This window comes from Balaenoptera acutorostrata, chromosome 6 (genome assembly GCF_949987535.1).
Source record: "Balaenoptera acutorostrata chromosome 6, mBalAcu1.1, whole genome shotgun sequence".
NCBI classification, from domain to species: Eukaryota; Metazoa; Chordata; class Mammalia; order Artiodactyla; family Balaenopteridae; genus Balaenoptera; species Balaenoptera acutorostrata.
The window spans coordinates 30,798,782-30,820,316 of NC_080069.1; the positions used below are offsets into that span (position 1 = coordinate 30,798,782).

Sequence of the window (21,535 nt, forward strand, 5' to 3'; positions counted from 1 at the left end):
GTTAGCACATCATGCAAGAAATAATCTTTGACTCTCTTAGTGATGTTATGAATGATTAGGTTTCAGGTGTTAGTCTGATTATTCCTTCATGAAGTACCTTGTTCACTTTTACCTAATGACTTTAACGGCCATTAATGGTTATTGCCTAGATTTACTATTTAAGTGAGCTTATTACAAAGTGTGAGGATTATATGTTAATCATTCCTTCTTCATTCATTATTGAAATTCTTAAAAAGGAGAACTTTAGCTAATCAGTATTTGGTTACCCTGAGATATGGAAAAGCAGAATAAGTGCTTCTCTCTCTCTCTCTTTTTTTTTACTCCACATTTATCAGTTTTCAGAATAATGGCTTAGTTTTCTAGCATCCACCAAAGATTGATGGACTTACAAATTTGAATATATATATGTTTCAATCTGTGGCAAATATTACTCTTTTTACTCAGTCTTTGCCCAGTGCGGTTTCCTTCAGGTTGGTCCTGAATCCTTTTGATATGACTGTAGTCTGTGATAGCATCTTTGCTTTTGGAAAGATATGTTCCAGGATCATGTACATTTTTTGCCCAAACTTGGAATCAGCTCATTGTCGAAAAAGTTCAATTTTCTTTTAGTGGGAAATGATACTTCAAGACCACAATCTGGGCTCTAGGAGATGTTCGCTCCTGTTGGGTTGCTCATCTTTTTCTAGGTCTTTTCAGTGAATAGAATTAAGAAATCCTAACTATTTTCCTTTAAGGTAATGTGTATCATAATCTATATTGATATTTTAAAACCAGATTTAGGATTTCAAGTATTTACTTCTTTGATTTTATATTTGTATCTTTTTCTCTTACAGTGAAAATCTTGGTTCCTGCAGACAATAGCATAGTACCTTATTTACTGTATTCTACTAGTTACATTTGAAAGTTTCAGGAAGTAAAAACAATGTTATTAATACCAACATGATTATTTTAAAACAGTTCAAGATTTTTTTGACCCTTAGAATATACCCTCTAAGGATGTGCATTCAAATTCTGTGTTTTAATGCAACTAAACAACACATTGATACACAGGTTGATTTATTTCATTTGGATTTAGTTTTGTTTTCGAATTAGGTAAAGCATTTACATGGTTCCGAAGTCAAATATATAAAACAAGGTATGAAATCTTGCTACCATCTCTGTGGCCTCCATTTCTCTCCTTCCTTCCTTCTGTATGTAACTGCTTTTCTTTGGTTGCTTATTTTTCTTTCCACCTGTGTTTTGTTTTTTAATATAAGCAAATATATGTGTGTGCATAGGTATTCATATTATTTGATCATCTCTTAGATTAAAAAGTACTGTACATTACACAGTATTGTGTGCCTTGCTTTTTTTTACTTAACAACATATTCTGATCATTGCTCCAAAGCAATATGTAGACATCTCCTTTTTATTACTGTATAATGCTCTAGTGTGTGGATTTACTGTAGTCTATTCTGTCAGTACTTTACTGAATGAACCGAGTCCCTTGTGGAGGGGGAAGCACTATCAAAGTGTTCCCAAAGCCTTGTGCACATGACATATACCTCATATTTTTGCCGTTTTGTCTTTGGGACAAATCCCTAAAGTGAGATTGTTGCTTTGGAGGATAAATATGTAAGTAATTTTGCTAGATGTTGCCGCATTGTACCATTTTTCATCCCATTAGCAGTGTAAGAGAATATTGTGAAACTTTGGAAGTTTTGCCATTCTGATAGTGAGAAATTATCTGAGTAAAGCTCAATTTTGCATTTTTCTTGTTATGAATGAAGTTGTTGAAGGGCTGTTTGATACCTTATTCTGTGAACTGTTTGTGCTTACCTTTTGCCCATCTTACTATTGCATTGTTAGTCTTTTTCTTCTTGATTTTTTTTAGAAGAATTTTATATGTTAGAGATATTAGTTGATTAGCTGATGTAAATTGAAGTGTATTTTTTTTACCCACAGTTTGTACAGCTTTTTGATTATAATTGGTTCTTATTATAATTTAAATTGTGTATAACCTTTGGCGCTGCAATTCTACTTCTAGGAATTTATCCTAGAATGCTGTACATTTGTATATATGAAAGGATATTAATTGTCCCAACGATTCCATTCCTTGGTTATAGCCAAGGGAATTGGAAATCTATGTTTCTACAAAAATTTATACATCAGTGTTTATAGCAGCACTATTCATAATAGCCAAAGGTAGAAAAAACTCAAGTGTCTATTAAACTGATGAATGAATAAACAAAATGCAGTATATCTACACAATGGAATATTATTTGGCCATAGAACTGAAAAATGAACATGGATGAACTTTGAAAATATTGTGCTGAATGGAAGCAGCAAGACACAGTAAGCCACACGTTTTATGATTCCGTTTGTGAATTCTATTTATATATGATTCTAGAATAGGCAAATCCACAGAGACAGAAGGTAGATTAGCAGTTACCAGGGGATGGGGTGAGGAGAAAATGGGGAGTGACTGCTAAGGGATATGAGATTTCCTTTTAGGTGATGGTTTTAGAACTTTGTGAATATATGAAAAACCACTGAATTGTATATTTGAAAATGGTGAATTTTATGGGATATGAATTATATCTCAATAAAAAATTTTAATGAATATCTCCCACCTAATCATGAGAGAACATTAGACAAATACAAACTGAAGGACATTCTACAAAATAACTGGTGAAGTATATACCAGAACTCCTCAAAAGTGTCAGGATCATGAAAAATAAAAAATAAAAATCTTAGGAATCATCTCAGATTGGAAAAGCCTAAGGAAGCATGAGACCTAAATGCAGTGTGAAATCCTGGATTAGGTCCTAAACTAGGAAAAAGAAAAAATTAGTGGGGAAAATAGTGAATTCAAATAAGATTTGTAGATTAGCTAAAGTAGTGTAGTAATGTTAGTTTCCAGGTTTGAATAATTGTACCATAGTTATTTAAGATGTTAACATTTGCGGAAGCTGGTAAGGGGTATACAAGGACTCTGCTGGTTTTACAACTTTCTATAGGTTTAAAATTATCTCAAAAAGTTTTAAAATGAAAATTATTAATTGCAACAACATTGAAAAAGTGGAAACTCCATTGATATCTATCAATATGGAATGGTTAAAATAATGCTATATTCATACAGTGGAATACCATGTAGCTATTCGTATACAGTGACATGGAAAGAGATAGAATAAGGTAAAAAAAAAAAAAGGTAATATGTATATTCTGTTACCATTTATGTAAAAGGATGTTTTTACCTGTGAATGTACATGCATAAAAATATATGACAGATTTCTAGCATTGTGATTGCCTCTGGAGAGTAGAACATGTATATTCCCTTACTTTAAGGTTTTATGACTTTCATTTGTTCATGTAACAGTTGTAATGTTTTTAAGTGTATATACTCCATAAAAAGGAATGCAGAAAGATAATAAACTCATTAGTCTCTACTGTTGTATAAAAAATTAGGTGGAAGAGAAGTGCTAAGTTCAAGTATGTAGTTCCCTTAATACTGCCTTTCATGTATTTGATATTTTGGTTCTTTGTATTTAAGCTCATCAGCTAACTTTTAGGAGTATATGTGCAATGATTCATTGGTTTGTTGCTGTGTCCTACTTTGAATGAAATCCAGGGAGTACTTGTTTTGCACTGTGGCTTTTTTTTTTTTTTTTAATATATATACTTATTTATTTATTTATTATTTATTTTTGGTTGCGTTGGGTCTTCATTTCTGTGCGAGGGCTTTCTCCAGTTGTGGCAAGCGGGGGCCACTCTTCATCGCTGTGCGCGGGCCTCTCACTATCGCGGCCTCTCTTGTTGCGGAGCACAGGCTCCAGACGCGCAGGCTCAGTAGTTGTGGCTCACGGGCCTAGTTGCTCCGCGGCATGTGGGATCTTCCCAGACCAGGGCTCGAACCCGTGTCCCCTGCATTGGCAGGCAGATTCTCAACCACTGTGCCACCAGGGAAGCCCCTGTGGCTTGTTTTGATGACTAGTTACAAGCCTCTCTACTATAGCCAGAGTGATGTTAAACCTCTAGTCATGTCTCCTTAGGAGAGAATCACAGTAGGCTTAATTAAGAGAGCTAAGACTAGAAGTTGTTTTCCTTTTTAAGCAATATAATGTTAATTCCTCATATTAAAAAAATAAAATCAGTGCCTACTGTTTCTTAGGACAGGTAGTATACAGTCTTTTAAACAGAATGCTATGGACCATGCCTTTTATTTACCTATAAGCTAAATTTCAACATGCTAGGAAAATCATCACTAAGTTAAAAACTCCCTGCATTTAGCACCCTGGAGCACCCTACATGTGAGAGGAAGCTCAAAGACAAGTCTAGACCTACAACTGCTCTTGGCTCTTTCTATTTGAAGTTTATGTTTGAAAGAAATAGGTCTTAATCCATATGGATGCCTCATCATCTTTAATCACACAGGCTTCCTTTCCTTCCATTTACAAATGCTCTTTTGGGGTCCCTTACATGATTTTGAATATTCCACATGCATATATATGTAAATGTATGTATATATACATTTTTCTTTAATTGTGGTAAAATACACATAATATAAAAATGGATAAGATGGTAAATTTTAAGTGTACAGTTCAGTAGTATTAAGTATATTTGCATTGTTAATCAACAGAACGTTTTCGTCTTGCAAAACAAACTTATACCCATTAAACAACAATTTCCTCTTTCCTTCTACCCTGGCCTGTGGCTTTGGCATCCACCATTCTACCTTTTGTTTTTGTTCTTGGGTTTTTTAAAAATTTTATTTATGTTTTGGCTGCGTTGGGTCTTCACTGCTGCACGCGGGCTTTCTCTAGTTGCAGCAAGCAGGGGCTACTCTTCGTTGCAGTGCGCAGGCTCGGGCTTCTCATTGCGGTGGCTTCTTTTATTGTGGAGCACGGGCTCTAGGCACGTGGGCTTCAGTAGTTGTGGCGCACGGGCTCTAGAGCTCAGGCTCAGTAGTGGTGGCGCACGGGCTTAGTTGCTCCGCGGCATGTGGGATCTTCCTGGACGAGGGCTTGAACCCGTGTCCCCTGCATTGACAGGCGGTTTCTTAACCACTGCGCCACCAGGGAAGTCCCGTACTTTTTGTTTCTATGTGTTCTACTACTCTAGATACCTCATATTAGTGGAATCAAAAAGTATTTGGTTTTTTTTTTGGTGACTGGTTTATTTCACTTAGCATAGTGTCCTCAAGGTTCATTCATGTTGTAGCATGTTTCACATGCTTATATTTTAAGTCATTTGTCACCCATGTTCCCCTGCTTCCCAACACCACTGATACTGTGAAGTGTTGTTTTTTGTTTTTTTGTAGTCTAGCGTTCAAAAAATGATTTCTCAGACATTTGTGGTTGCTCTTTCTAATCACAAATGTCTGTAACACATATAGTGACTACACAATCTACTCTTTTAAATAAAATAGTAAAAAATGATGTTTGTGATGAAGGGTAATCTCACATTTTTCATTGAGTTATGTTTGGACTAAGGATGATATTGGAGAGCTACAAAAGAGCGTCAAAAATAGTCTTAAGAGTTTAAAATTAATCATGAGGGCAAGGGGGTGGGGAGTTGTATCAGTTTCTATTTGCTACATAAGGAACTACCCTGAAATTCAGTGGCTTAAAACAAGTATTCTTTGGGTTAGCAGTTTGGGCTAGGCTCAGTGTGGGGTTCTTCACTGGATATTTTTGGAGTTACTCATACTTCTTTAGTCATCTGCAGGCTTGATTGGAGTTGGATGATCTCAACTGGCCTTGCCCCTGTATCAGGCAGTTGGCAATGGCTATTCACTGTTTGGTCTGGAGGGCCTCATATGCTCTCATTCTCTTATGCCTAGATGGTATTTCTTCATGCGGTCTAGAAGGCCTACGTCAGAAGTCTGTGTTGTTACTTTACCTGATGTCTGTTGGTTAGATCAAGTTGTTAAGCCACCCCAGATCTAGGGAAGTGGAGAAATAGACTCTACCTTTTGATGGAACTGACAGCACAGTCATGTTGTAAAAAGGTTTTGTGTACAGGAATGGGAGGAATCTGTAGCTCATTTTTTGCAGTCTTCTACAGGAGTAATAGGATAAGATTTGTATTTTAGAATGATCACTCTGAGTGTAATGTCAAGAAAGATTTGGAGGGGGCAGTGAAGAGGAGTCAAGGCAGAATCATCATCTGTGGGAGAGATGGTAATGTGAGTGTGTAAAAACATCATCACACACTTTTCATCGTCTGCTTCTAAACGTCTCAAGATGTTCCATACTGATTTATAAAGAGGCAAAATGGAGAGGGGAGACATTGAACTGATCCAGAGAGGCTGCACTAGATAAATGTTCAACTGGAAATAATCAGTTAAGCTTTGGTAAATACTTTCTAATTAGCTCATAATTTAAAGGAGAAGCCTGTGTCACTTTTTTCATCAGCATACTAGCCACCAAGAGCTTAGGAAGAATTGGAAGGAAAGCAGATTTATTTTTGTCACCATCTCATATCCAGTTGCCCACACAAAGTTCCCACCATACCAGGGCCCGGCTGTCATGCCACATTGGTATTTGCTAGGGATGAATGATAATTCAATTAAAGTAGTTTATGTAGAGGTGAAAGAAAGTGTTTGCATTTTAGAAGAGATGTTTGTTAATTTAAACAATTTCTCACTGACAGATGTAAGCTTTTAATGTTTGAACAAAAGGTGGGTTGTCTATTTTTGCAAGGTGTTAAAAATAGCGTAATTATATAATGATATATGCACACAGACTAAAGTGTGTACCTGTTTTTGTATTTAATCAGCATTGCAGCCACATGGATCTCTTTTCCAGTGGTCTCCATAAATAGAGCTTGCCTGGGAAAGAAGCACTAAATCACAGAAATTGCAAATGAGAAATAGGGTGGCCCTCCTATGCTTCCTACTGTGAGTGGTTTTTAGAGGGTTTTTTTGTTTTGTTTTGTTTTTAATTCTTGTGTGCATGATGCTTGATAAACAAAATGAATGAGTTAAAAGGAATAGTTAGGCTGTTTGTTGACATATTCACTCGCAGTTTGAGAGCAGTTTCCTTGCAGTGTGGGGTGGGTAACTATCAGAATTTCCACCCAGATAATTTGGAAATTATTAGTAAATGCATATAACCCATTTACTTTTTTAAAATTTATTTTTGCCACCACGTCTGCTTTTGTTTTCATGCTGTAGATTTTAAAACAGATTACAGATATCTTATTTCAAAATTTAATACATTAACATGTGACTCTAAGGTGTGAAGATTTTTTAAAAAGTCTTACTTCAGTACCATTATTACAATGAGTATAAGTCTTGAGTATCATTTAATACTCCATTTTCAAATTTCCATGACTGTGTTGATGAAAAATTAATCAGTCGATCTAAGAAAGAAATGGAAAATTTTGAGCCAAATTTGAGGATTATAACTGGAAAGAGCATCTCAGAAAACTCTGAGAACTGTTTGGCCCATCAGAAGTCAAGACACAGTTATATTAAGCTTTTTTGAGACAGAGGGTTGTCCGTCAAATGACATATCATTGACAGTTCACATAATCCAGATCTGAGTGCCATGTGACACCTATCAAGAAAAAAATGTTATCTTTAAGGAGTTGTCTTAGGAGAATGTTGTTCTTCATGGTTGAGGGGAAATTTCTGCTGATGGGGAAGGTTTGGTTGATGCATAATGCAGATACACAATCCACAGTGGGGGGGGGGGCAAATGGTAGAGAACATTTTTTATGTTTACATTTTTCTTGTCTTGGCATAAAATACGAATTTTATTTCACAGTTGACTTAATTTTTTTCCAGTTAGTTTGAGTCAAAACCCAAAGCGCACATACTGCTTTTGGTTAATATTTCTTAAATTTGTTTTAATCTATATACTAATGTAGTATATGGTTCCTCCCCGCCCCGCCCCCCCCCCCCCCCCCCCCCCATACCGTTTCTTTGAGGAATATGGGTCATTTTTTTCTACATTCTGGGCTTTGCTGTTTAAAAGACCAGAGAAAAGACATTAGTCTCAGAAGAGCTCCTTCTTCTATATCATGTGTATTTTGTCGAGTGCTTGTTATATAGAGAGAAGGGCTATTTGGGATACATCTCTGAACAAAACAGACAAAAAATCCTTTTCCTTCATGGCATTTACATTCCCATTCCAGGGGAGGTAGACAATAAACAGAATGAAGTTTGTTGGACATCTTCTAGAAAACAATAGAGCATAACAAGGGAATAGGGGCGTGTAGGACCAGTTGGATGTGTTAGATGTGTGGCCAAGTGCAGTAGGAGCCAGGGAGGGTGGAGCAGAGGAGTAACATCTGATTTACATTTAAATGGTTGCTCTGGCTGCCCTGCAGAAGGTGAAGGAGCTAAGATGGAAAGCTATTCTGTAATTGGCACAATTACAATGGCAGAGTTTCTGACTCCAGAGGCTGGAACAACTGATGCAGAAGGTCTCCTCACAGGCAGAGGCTGTGAGGCTGACGAGTTGCTACCATTTCCATTCACTATTCTATTGATAAAGGACTGATGAAACTGAAACCTCACAGCTCAGATGGGATTTGAACCCACAGGCTGGGATTCGAACCCAGACTTGAACCCACTGTCTTTTAATTGAGATCACACACCTGGTCTCAGGATTTAATGATGCTCAGGTTCTTTATGTCTTGTCACAGAAAGAATTCAGTGAGAGACAAAGTGATAGGTAAGAAGTGGATTTCTTTAGAGAGATACACATTCCATAGACAGAATGCAGTTGTCTCGGGAAGTCAGAGCAGCCTAGGGAGAAACACTCCACAGACAGAGTGTGGGCCATCTCAGAAGGCAAGAGGCCCTGAAATATGGGGTGGTTAGTTGTTACGGGCTGGGTAATTTCATAGGCTAATGAGTGGGAGGATTATTCCAGCTATTTCAGGAAAGTGACGGGGATTTCCAGGAATTGGGCCACGACCCACTTTTTGGCCTTTTGTGATTGGCCCTGGAACTGTCATGGCACCTGTGGGTATGTCATTTAGCATGCTAATGTATTACAGTGAGTGTATACTGAGGTTCAAGGTCTAGTGGAAGTCGAATCTTCTGCCATCTTGGACCTAGTTGGTTCTAACCAGTTTATGCTGTATCCAAGGCTATGTCATTCTTTTAAAGGTTGTGCTCTACCCCCTTCCCTCCTGTTTTGAAACATGGTTTGAAGGTTGGGTTATATTGAAGATCTTTTTTTTTTAATCGTTTGATGCTTAATTGGTTCTTTTTCTTTTAAATTTTGTAAAATGCTTTCTGTTTTGCAAATGTCTTATTTAGTGGCATTTAAAACTACTTATTATTAGACATTGCAAAAATCTAGAAATTTACAAGTTTGAATTTTTAATAACAATTGTTCTTGGCCTGTTTTGAAAATTTTCAAAACTACAAAAAATTAAAAGAATAATAAAATGAATAGTCATTCCCTTCATCTAAATTCAACAATTTAACAAAATTAAATTTTGTGACATTTGCTTTAGAAAGTATAAATGTACCTTTTTTTTTTTTTTTTTTTTTGCCAAATCATTTGACAAGTTGCAGTAACATTAATGCTGTTGCAGGAAAGATAGTGGGGAGTGAGAGGATCGTCACCTCCCATCTCAGGCGAGTCCCTGGGACAGCCACCAAGTGTGGGTTCTTGGCTTTGCACAGGAAAGAATTCAAGAGCAAGCCATAGTAAAGTGAAAGAAAGTTTATTCAGGGAGAAACACACTCCATAGACAGAGTGTGGGCCATCTCAGAAGGTGAGAGAGGCACCAGGGTACGGGGTTGTCAGTTTTTATAGGGGTGGGTAATTTCATAGCCTAATGAGTGGGAGGAGTATTCCAGCTATTTTGGGGAAGGGGTGGGGATTTCCAGGAATTGGGCCATTGCCCACTTGTTGACCTTTTATGGTCAGCCTTGGAACTGTTATGGCACCTGTGGGTGTGTCATTTAGTGTGCCGATGTGTTACAGTGAGGGAATACTGAGGCTCAAGGTCTAGTGGAAGTCAACTTGTCCGCCATCTTGAACCTAGTTGGTTCTAACCAGTTTATCGTGTCCTCAGGCCATGTCACTCTTTTAAAGGTTGTGCCCTGCCCCCTTCCTGTCTCAATGCCAAATGATTATCTAATATGTAGTACATACTCAAATTTTTTCCTCTTGTCTCCTTTTTATCCAGGATCCAGTTCAGGATCCCCCATTTGTTTTTTATGACTCTTGTTTCCTTTAATTTGTACAAGTCTCCTACCTTTACTTTGGTCTTTTATGACACTGACATTTTTAACGAGACCAGGCCAGTTGTCTTGTAGAATGTTTCACAATCTGAATTTGATCATTTCCTCATGATTAGATTCTAATTAAACCATGCAGATGTGCTTTTACCTTTTGAAGTCTTAAAAATATAAGCTTAGGAATAATGGGGGTTTTACAAAGTCTTTTGTAAGTATCACTTCCAGTTATTACAAAATGCTAGTACAGCACTTGATTTTGTAATAACCATTGGCACAGAGTCAAAGAACATTAAATTGAGTGGACTTTTAGGTTTTATCTCCAGAAGTCATAAACTGCAGAAAACTAGCAGAATAGGCACAGTTTTCAAACAAAACAGAAACAGAAAGCTGGATTTTGACACCTTGAGGTATCAAAGTGTGTTTTCAGATTTGACCTAGTCCTTATTGTTCTTCCCCCACCTCCTATCATTTTAAGTCATCTATGCTGCCCCTGAAGCGCTTGAGCATATGACCCCCTGCCTACCTCTCTCATGTAGCAAGGGAAACTTCAGGCTTAGAGAGGCCAAATTGCTAAGGAACACATAATTCGTGTGTTCAGACAGAATATTCAGGTCCTGGAACTCCAGTCTCTTGAAGACGCAGTTGATTTCCTACCAAAGTTCCAGGGATTTGCATTGATGGGACAAGTAGAAAGTCTCATCAATGGCACCTTCCATGATTAGGGAAGATGAAGAAATCAGGGATACCACAGAATTAAGTTTTATCTTAAATAATACAGGTAGGTCCTAAGTTTATTTTATACAGTTTGTGTGTGTGTGTGTGTGTGTGTGTGTGTGTGTGTGTGTGTGTATGTTAGATACCATTTTAGGATAATGAGTTTCTTATAGCCGTTTAGTATTTTTCATAATAATTTCCTTCCTTTTTTAGCTACAAGGCTTTGGCCGACCAAGTGTACACCATGCTGCTATTGTCATCTTCCTTGAATTCTTTGCATGGGGCCTATTGACAACTCCAGTGTTAACTGTAAGTATTGCTGAACTAGGTCCTTGTTTATGAGAGCAGAGACATTGTTAAGCATATGTCCCCAGAGCTATATGTCTAGGTATGTGTTTGAGAGTAGCTCTTGACAATAATTTAAGACTGTTTACCGTTGGGTTGTTTCCACTGTGTAGACTGTGAACCACCTGCAACAAAATACCTGTTTATTAAATATTCCTGGGTAGCAGGGCCACTCCCAGAATCTTGGGAGTGTTGTGAATGAACTACAGTCTGTATATTTAGGAAAATCTTTAAGAAGTCTTTAAGAAATTATTGCAAAGCTTTGTTGAAGTTTGTAACTTACTTTGTGTGGGTGTAATGACCTTTGACTTAAGAACATAGTAATAGGAGATTGGTAAGTACTGTGTAACAATGACAGTGATGAATGTAAGAATGTCCCGATTTCTGTTTTTGATAGCTGACCTACAGCCATTTCTTTGTAGAAACCATTGAATTTCTTAGTAAGAACTTGGATGTTTGATATATAGTGTGGTTAGAGGGAAGGGAGATGCTGAAGAAAAGATTGGGGTGCAGATTTTAGGTGCCTAGTAACTACTTAACACTTAAGTTTTTTTTTTTTTTTTTTTTAAAGGAATTCCTTTATTTGTATTATTTATTTATTTTATTTTTGGCTGTGTTGGGTCTTCGTTTCTGTGCAAGGGCTTTCTCTAGTTGCGGCAAGTGGGGGCCACTCTTCATCGCGGTGCGCGGGCCTCTCACTATCGCGGCCTCTCTTGTTGCGGAGCACCGGCTCCAGACGCGCAGGCTCAGTAATTGTGGCTCACGGGCCTAGTTGCTCCGCGGCATGTGGGATCTTCCCAGACCAGAGCTCGAACCCGTGTCCCCTGCATTGGCAGGCAGATTCTCAACCACTGCACCACCAGGGAAGCCCAACACTTAAGTTTTAATAAAGGTATTTTTTAATTGGCCATACAGTTCAGTTGTCTTAAATTGTTTTTTAAAAATCGTTGGTTAACCCTTCCCAATCACCATTTTGCCTTACCAGAGAATCCCTTTGGGTTCAGATAAACTTTGTTCCCAAATTAGGCTTAGAAAATAGAGAACTTTAGAGGATGACTATTAGCCTTACATGTGACTTTGCTATACCCTTTTTAGAGTTTTTAATTCTTTTGACACATTTAAAATTACATTTTGGATGGAACAAGTTAAAAAACTGCCCGTGTTTTTAATCCTCTATTTTATTCTTTTTCATTGCATTTCCTTTTTCTTCATAATGCATTACTGCAGGAGGTAACTGGTTATTAGTTAATGGGAGATAAGTGGTCTCCACTTTAAGTTTCATGAAATCCTGCATGCTGTGTGAATCACAGTCTCTAGTGCCTAGGGCTGCCTGGGACACAGTTGATGCTCAACGTGTATTTTCTTTGAACAAATGTTTGTGTTGCGGGCACACACATAATGTGTTGTCAAGTTATTGCTTCTCCAAGACATATTTTTAGTGTAAATATAGACACATCAGGCTGCTCATTTTAATAAACTGTTATAATAATAATTTTAAATTAATTTTTAATTTTTGGCCCTAGTTCTCTGATTTTTTTCCCCACAGTTTCTTTAGCTTACAAAGTTAAGAGTTTCAAAATAGTATTTTTCTGATGCAGCCCGTTGCCTATAATTGCTCAATGTAGAAGTAATCCTGTAATCATTCTTCATTTGGGAAGAATTCAAATGGAAATGAAGAATGCTTTAGTGTTTTTTGTTTTTTTTAAAATTTATTTATTTATTTATTTATTTATTTATGGCTGTGTTGGGTCTTAGTTTCTGTGCGAGGGCTTTCTCCAGTTGTGGCAAGCGGGGGCCACTCTTCATCACGGTGCGCGGGCCTCTCACTATCGCGGCCTCTCTTGTTGCGGAGCACAGGCTCCAGACGCGCAGGCTCAGTAATTGTGGCTCACGGGCCCAGCTGCTCCGCGGCATGTGGGATCTTCCCAGACCAGGGCTCGAACCCGTGTCCCCCTGTACTGGCAGGCAGATTCTCAACCACTGCGCCACCAGGGAAGCCCCTGCTTTAGTGTTTTTGATACCATGTGAGAAATTCTAAAACCTCCTTCCAGATGGTTAAAATCCTTGGGCCTTTTTGACCCTAGACCAGATTATCAGATCCCTTTTAAATCTGATTAATAAGTTAATGGACTAATTAATGCACCTTCTTCCTTCTTACTGCCCAAAGCAGATAATTTTCTTAGGGTTTCTGTGTCCCTGTTAGACCCTGCAGTGCAGTCTTAGAAGCCAGCTTAAATGCTGCTTTGCTGCCTCTTTGCAGTTTCTGAGCAGTTTTGCTTCTTGCAAAGATTTGGTTAAAAAGAAATTTATGTGAGGAGTACAGAGTTACTAGCGTCACTCTACAGTGTCATAGAAGAAGTGTTGTTGAGTTAGTAGATGTGCTTATTCTCATTCTCTAAGCCCTTGGTGTTGCTAAATTAAGCTAAATGTCCTTTACTTTCCTATCTCCCCCAGATTTTACACCACAGTTTGTTAACTCTGTTTCTTTTTTGACATGGGGGGACTGGTTCATTCCTTTTGAAAAGAAAGATCTCTTTTTTTTCCCCCCTTGCTGTAGCTAGTGGGCAGCACTCTGTCCTGTTTCCAAGGCAAGAAAATACAGTCTTGAGATGAGGATTTGGAGATACAAAACAGTACATACATATTCATATATTGTCCAGTCTGACTACCTCTGCATCCTAGCATTCATTAGGACCCTCTGTTTGAAGTAGTGTAGAACAATTTACTTCTTCTTAGTCATTTTCTCTGAGATTTGTTGCCTGTCTCCTGTGGCCATGTCATAGAGTACAACTTTAGTTTGCTAATTAAACACCATCAGAAAGGTCTCCACCCCTAATACACTGAAGCAAAACCGCAAAGTTGGCCGTACACAGTGACCTTAACCTTCTAGTAGTACTATTAGTTCTTCGTACATAAACATGACCTTTCTCTTGTCTTACATCCCTGCCTGACATTCTACCCTCTAGTCAAAATGTGCATCCTTTTAGAGGGCCTGATCTCATTTTAATATAAATGAAGTAATCTGATTAAGTTTAATTAAAAGTCTTCAGGTATATTTAAATAGAACACTTATTTCAATAAAGATATACCTTAATATTAGCTCTTGTGAGTGAAGAATTTTAGTTTTGCAATTTGCAGATTTTCTTTTGTAAGCTCACCTTCCTGGAATCCTGATAGAGATTCAAGGACTCAGTATTCCCTAGTACACCATCTTCTCTCTGTATGGTGATCTAATAATCCAAAGAATTCTCTTTAAACACTTCCCTGCCGCATTCAGTTTTCCTATCCCTTCTTACTTACTCTCAAAATATGTTTTCATTTAACAAACATGTATTCTATCTCATCAGCCCCTTATTTGCTCCACAGTCCAGCGCTTCTGCTTCCTTTGCTTTAATCAGTGTTTCCTCTTGGGAGTTGAGGTGTATGGAATGGATAGGGCTGTTTGTCAGGCATTTGGGGCATAATACACAGGCACTTTGAGGCATGATTTGCTCTGCACATGAAAAGGAAGTAAGTTCTAACTATAGTCACATGGACACTGTTCGCTTTCTGGATTCGTAAGATTTTCCAGGCTCATTTTTATGGTTTTGACAGGTTCCTAATGGTGTTTTGACCAAAGTACCCAGAACCTACCCTCTTGTGTGTCATATAATTATTAAACTAAGTAGCATTCACTAAAGGTATCTATAATATATGATGACAGTATGTTAAATCTTTGCCTTCTTTTGCCAAGCTGACCGTTATGGTATCATGAGTATTAGCTAATTAGACGCAATGACCTTTGTTTGGCATTTATTTCTGTCCTATTTTTGTGTGTTGTATGTTGTAATCTGTAGCGTGCTTTTATATCTATAAACTTGTGAATGCTTAAAAAAAAAACAATGCTGATTTCCAACTTATCTAATTAATACAGTTATAAGAAGAGTTGACATGGAAATACAAGGAAACTGTTGGTGGGTCTCTTCGGCTTAAAATTTGGTATATAAAATATTTAGTGTGCATTCTGGTTTTTTCATAGATTTTTCAGCATTTTAATATATCATTATATTGTCTGGCATCCATTGTATCTGATAGGAAGTCAGCTGTTAATAAGTATTGCTGTTCTGTTGATGTCAGGGGGTCTGCAAACTATGGCCCACAGGCCTAATCTGGCCTACTGCCTGTTTTTATGTGGTCTGTGTACTAAGAATGTTTTTTATATTTTTAAAAGGTTGGAAAATATCAAAAGAAGGTATTTGGTGACACATGAAAATTATATGAAATTCAAATGTAAAATTTTGTTGGACCATGACAATTCCCATTGAATGTGACAGCTTTTGTTCTACAATGGCAGAGTTGAGTAGTTGCAACACAGACAGTCTTACCTGAAATATTTACTATGTACTGTATGTTCCTTTATGGAATAAGTCTGTCAGTCCCTGCTGTAAGTGGTAATTCATTTCCTTTTTCTTGCTGCTTTAGAGATTTTCTCTTTGTCTTTCAACAGTTTGACTATGCTATAATGTGTCTAGGTGTGGATCTTTTTGTGTTACATTTTTTTTGGCCATGCCCCGCAGCTTGTGGGATCTTAGTTCCCTGACCAGGGATTGAACTTGCGCCCTCGGCAATGAATGCTCAGGGTCCTAACCACTGGACTGCCAGGGTATTCCCTTTTTGTGTTACTTTTACTTGGGGTTTGTTTGGCTTCCAGGGTCTGTAGATTAATAATTTTTATCAAATTCGAGAAGTTTTTGGCCATTATTTTTTTAATATTTTTGCTCCCCTTTCCTTCTCTTTTGGGACTCTCATTATACTTCATAATGTTTCACAGGTCTTGGAGGCAAAGTTCATTTTTTTTTTTCCCTCCCCAAAAATTACTGTCAGAATTTTGACTTTTGATATGACAGGAGGTCAACAAATTCTGTCCTAATAAAGCTGGACAAAACAGTCAAAAACAACCATTTCAGTCCTCTGGAATTCAAACGCACACAACAAACTGAGAAGCATTTATTTATTAAGCTACTGAACTTCAGGCAAGAATAGTGAGTTTGCAGTTCTGAGCTAGATCCTTTTGCTATAATTGTAACTGTGAGTATAACAGTTTCTGAGTCCTGTGAATCCTTTTAGCAAATCTCTGAAATCCATTCTATTGTTGATGGACATTTGGGTTTACTGTGTTTGCCTATTACAAATACTGCTTTTGTGATATTTCTTGTATATGTCTTATCAGTTAAGGTGTATACATTTTTTCTTGTTTCTTGTAATACCTAGGAGTAAAATTGCAGGGTTTTGTTCAATTTAGGTATATACTGCCAAAAGTTTTCCAGAGTGGTTGAATCAATTTACCCTCCAACAAGCCAGGCTCTACATCTTCACCCACAGTTGGTATTTCATTTTAGTCGTTCTGATGGGTACAGTGTGGCCTTAATTTGCATCTTCCTAATGATCAATGAAGTTAACCCCCTTTATGTATATTTATTTGCCCTGTGAATATCTGATAATATTTTTTTTTTCCCTCCTTGGATTGCCTTTTCACTCTCTTAATAGTGTCTTTTTATGAAGAGTAGTTCATAATCTTTACATAGTTCAGTTAACTGATGTTTTTCTTATGTTTGGTTGCTTTCTTAAAATCTTGATAAAGAAACTTTCTTCTTCCCCAGAGCTTTATTGGTTTATTTTACACACACAGATCTACCATACATCTAGAAAAATATCACTGTATTTTATAGTGGTCAAGATTCATTTTGGTTCATATTAATATATAGTTGAACCAGCATCATTTATTTAAAAAATCTTTCTTTCCCCACTGTATGTGTCAACTTTGTCATAAAGCAGGCAGTCATATTCATATGGATTTGTTTCTAGGTTTTGTATTCTATTTGTGTATGTATCCTGTGTGGATACTATGCTGTGTTGATTTCCATAGCAATATCTTGATATCTTATATAACTTTCATAGCTTGGTTCTTCTTCCTCAAGATTGCCTTGGCTATTGTAGGCCTTTTCTATATCCATATACATTTTGTAGTCAGCTCTTCAATATTCACAAAATAACTTGCTGGGAATTTTGATTGTTATTGCATTACTACAGATTAATTGAGGGAGAACTGACGTCTTTACACTATTGAGTCTTCTGATCTACATGGTATATTCTCCTTTTATTCAGTCTTTAAAACTTTCTCTGAATAATGTTTTACATTTCTCAGTGCATGAATTTTTCACGAGATTTATTCCTAGGTATTTGGGTTTTGATGCTATAGTAAATAATGTAGTTTTAAAGGTTAATTTTCTAATTGTTTGTTGCTGGTACATAAAACAATTTGTTTTTGTGTCCTGACCTTGTGTTTAGTAATTTTGCTAGATTCACTTATTAATCCTTATAGTTTATCTATAGGTTTTCTACACATTCATATCTTTTGTGAATAATGACAGTTTTTAACTCATTCCAATCCTTTTTATTTCTTTTTCTTTCTTTGTTGTATTGATTATGACATCCAGTGTAAGGTTGAATAGAAGCAGTCATAGCAGGTTTCCTTATCTCATAAATGACATGAAATTCTAAAATTCACCACTGAGTATGATGTTTGCTGTAGATGGTTTTTATAGACACTCGTTATCAGAGAAAGGAAGTTCCCTTCTGTTCCTGTTTTGCTTACTGTTAAAATGAATGGGTGTTAACTTTTATCAGATGAAGTTTCTGCATATAACCAGATAATTAGATTTTCCCCTTTATTCTGGTAATGTGGTCAGTTATATTGATTTTTGAATATTAAGCCACCCTTGTATTCTTGTAGTAAATTCCACTCAGTTATGAGAAATATATAATTTAAAAAAATATCACTGGATATGATTTACTAGTATTTTGTTCGTGTCTTTGCAACAATGGACACAATAGAGATTGGAGTGTAATTTTCTTTTCTTGTAATGTCCTCATGTTTTAGTATTAAGGTTTTGTTGGTCTTATAAAAATTAATTTGGAAAGGGTCTCCTCTCATTCTCTGGGAAAGTTTGAGTGAGATTGCTGATATTTCTTCTTTAAATGTTTGGAAGAATTTGGTAGAGGCTGAAGCTTTTTGTTCTTTTGTTTATTTTAGCAAAGATTTTTAATAACATTTAATTTTTTTAATGAGATGTGACTATCCAGATTATGTATTTTTTCTAGTGTCTGTTTTGGTAAGTTGTGTTTTTCAAAGAATTTTTTCACTAAATGTATAAGAGTCTAGTTTATTGGCAAAAAGTTCATAATATCTTCTTTCCTTTTTTTTAAATTGAGGTCTAATTGACGTATAACGTTAGTTTCAGGTTTACAACATAATGATTTGATGTTTGTATATATTGCAAAATGATCACCGCAGTAAATCTAGTCAACTTCCATCACCATACATAGTTACAAATTTTGTGTGTGATGAGAACTTAATTTTAAGATATACCTGCTTAGCACTTTTCAAATATGCAATACAGTATTATTAACTAAAATCGGTATGCTGTACACTACATCTCTATGACTTATTTGTTTGGGGGTTTTTTGTCTTTTTTTATTATTTTTATCAGAGTATAGTTGCTTTACAATGTTGCATTAGTTTCTGCTGTACAGCAAAGTGAATCAGCTCAATGGATACATATATCCCCTCTTTTTTGGATTTCCTTCCCATTTAGGTCACCACAGAGCACGGAGTAGAGTTCCCTGTGCTATACAGTAGGTTCTCATTAGTTATCCATTTTATACATAGTAATGTATATATGTCAATTCCAACCTCCCAGTTCATCCCCCCTCCCCCCTTGGTATCCATACATTTGTTCTCTACATCTGTTTCTGCTTTTCAAGTAAGTCCATCTGTGCCATTTTTCTAGATTCCACCTATAAGCAATATCATACGATATTTGTCTTTCTCTTTCCGACTTACTTTACTCTGTATGACGGTCTCTAGGTCCATGATTTATTTATTTTATAATTGGAAGTTTGTACCTTTTGACCCCCTTCATTAATTTGCCTACTCCCTACCCCCTTGCCTCTGGCAGCCACAAATCTATGAGCTTGGTTTTTTGTTTTTGTTTTTTTAGATTCTACATATAAGTGAAATTATACAGTATTTGTCTTTCTCTGTCTGACTTATTTCACTTAGCATAATGCCCTCAAGTTCCTTCCATGTTGTCACCAATGGCAAGATTCCATTCTTTTTTTATAGCCGAGTAATTAATGTTCATATATATATATGTGTATATATACACACATACATACACAGCACATCTTCTTCATCCATTGATGAGCATTTCAGTTGCTTCCATATCTTGCCTACTGTAAATAATGACGTGATGAACACAGAGGTGCATAAATCTTTTCAAATTAGTGTTTTTGTTTTCTTCAGATAAATACCCAGAAGTGGAATTGCTGGGTCATATGGTAGTCCTATTTTTAATTTTTTGAGGAACCTCCATACTGTCCTCCAGTAGTTGCTGCACCAATTTACATTCTCACCAACAGTGCACAAGGGTTCCCCTTTTCCCACATCCTCGCCAACACTTGTTATTTCTTGTCTTTTTGATAATAGCCATTCTAACAGGTGTTAGGTGATATATCTCATTGTGGTTTTGATTTGCATTTCCCTGGTGATTAGTGATATTAAGCATCTTTCATGTACCTGTTGGCCATCAGTATGTCTTCTTTGGAAAAATGTCTGTTCACATCTTCTGCCCATTTTTTGATCAAACTGTTCTGTTTTTTGCTATTGAGTTGTATGAGTTACTTATATATTTTGGATATTAACCTATTATAGTTACATGATTTGCACATATTTTCTCCCAGTTAGTAGGTTGCCTTTTCATTTTGTTGATGGTTTCCTTTGCTGTACGTAATCTTCATTCTTGTTATTAGTAATTTGTGTTTTTTTCCCTTGGTTAATCTTGTTAATAGTTTATCACTTTTACTAAGCTTTCAAAGAAGTTATTTTTGGCTTTGTTGATTTCCATTATTGAATGTTTGGATTTTATTTCATTGATTTCTCTTTTTTAAAACATTACATCATTTCCTTATTTCTTTGGATTGGATTTGCTGTTCTTTTCCTAGCTTCTTTGTAAAGAAGCTTAGAACATTGATTTCAGCCCTTGTTTGGTTTTCAGTTATATGTATTTAAAACTAAATTCCTTTCAAGCATTAATATTGATATACATATAATTCATGAGGTTTAAATTATTGTATCTTTATTATCATTTAGTTCATTCTTTTTTCTAATACTTCTTATAACTTTGAATCACGGATTATTGGAAGTGTATTGTCTAATTTCTAAACGTTTGGGATTCTTCTAGCTTGCGTTATTAGAGAACATACTGTGATGAATTCTTTTCGGTTCTTTGAAATTTGTTGAAGTTTGCTTTATATTCTAGCATATGGTTAATTCTGATAAATGTTCCATGTGATCTGAAGAGAGCATATATTTTGTGGTTGGAATAGTGTTTTATATATGTTAACTATTTTGAGTTAATTATGTTTGATGCCTTTTATATAATCACTGAAGTGTTTTTTTTTTTAAACATCTTTATTGGAGTATAATTGCTTTACAATGGTGTGCTAGTTTCTGCTTTATAACAAAGTGAATCAGTTATACGTATACATATGTTCCCATATCTCTTCCCTCTTGCATCTCCCTCCCTCCCACCCTCCCTATCCCACCCCTCTAGATGGTCACAAAGCACTGAGCTGATCTCCCTGTGCTATGCGGCTGCTTCCCACTAGCTATCTGTTTTACATTTGGGAGTGTATATGTGTCCATGACACTCTCTCACCCTGTCACATCTCACCCCTCCCCCTCCCCATATCCTCAAGTCCATTCTCTAGTAGGTCTGTGTCTTTATTCCCGTCTTGCCACTAGGTTCTTCATGACCTTTTTTATTTTCCTTAGATTCCATATATATGTGTTAGCATACTGTATTTGTTTGTCTCTTTCTGACTTACTTCACTCTGTATGATAGACTCTAACTCCATCCACCTCATTACAAATACCTCCATTTCATTTCCTTTTATGGCTGAGTAATATTCCATTGTATATATGTGCCACATCTTCTTTATCCATTCATCCGATGATGGACACTTAGGTTGCTTCCATGTCCTGGCTATTGTAAATAGAGCTGCAATGAACATTTTGGTACATGACTCTTTTTGAATTATGGTTTTCTCAGGGTATATGCCCGGTAGTGGGATTGCTGGGTCATATGGTAGTTCTATTTTTAGTTTTTTAAGGAACCTCCATACTGTTCTCCATAGTGGCTGTATCAATTTACATTCCCACCAGCAGTGCAAGAGGGTTCCCTTTTC

At 36.5% G+C, this 21,535-nt stretch overlaps 1 protein-coding gene across 5 annotated transcripts in view; it reads left to right on the forward strand.

Moving 5' to 3' along the window:
* Nucleotides 1-21,535, forward strand: part of MFSD14B (major facilitator superfamily domain containing 14B) — a 463,050-nt gene that overhangs the window by 197,968 nt on the left and 243,547 nt on the right. For all 5 annotated transcript variants that reach the window (XM_057548333.1, XM_057548335.1, XM_057548334.1 and 2 more), the window contains one exon: nt 11,117-11,212. In XM_057548333.1, coding sequence (XP_057404316.1) covers nt 11,117-11,212 — 96 coding nt within the window. The remainder of the gene's footprint in view (nt 1-11,116; nt 11,213-21,535) is intronic.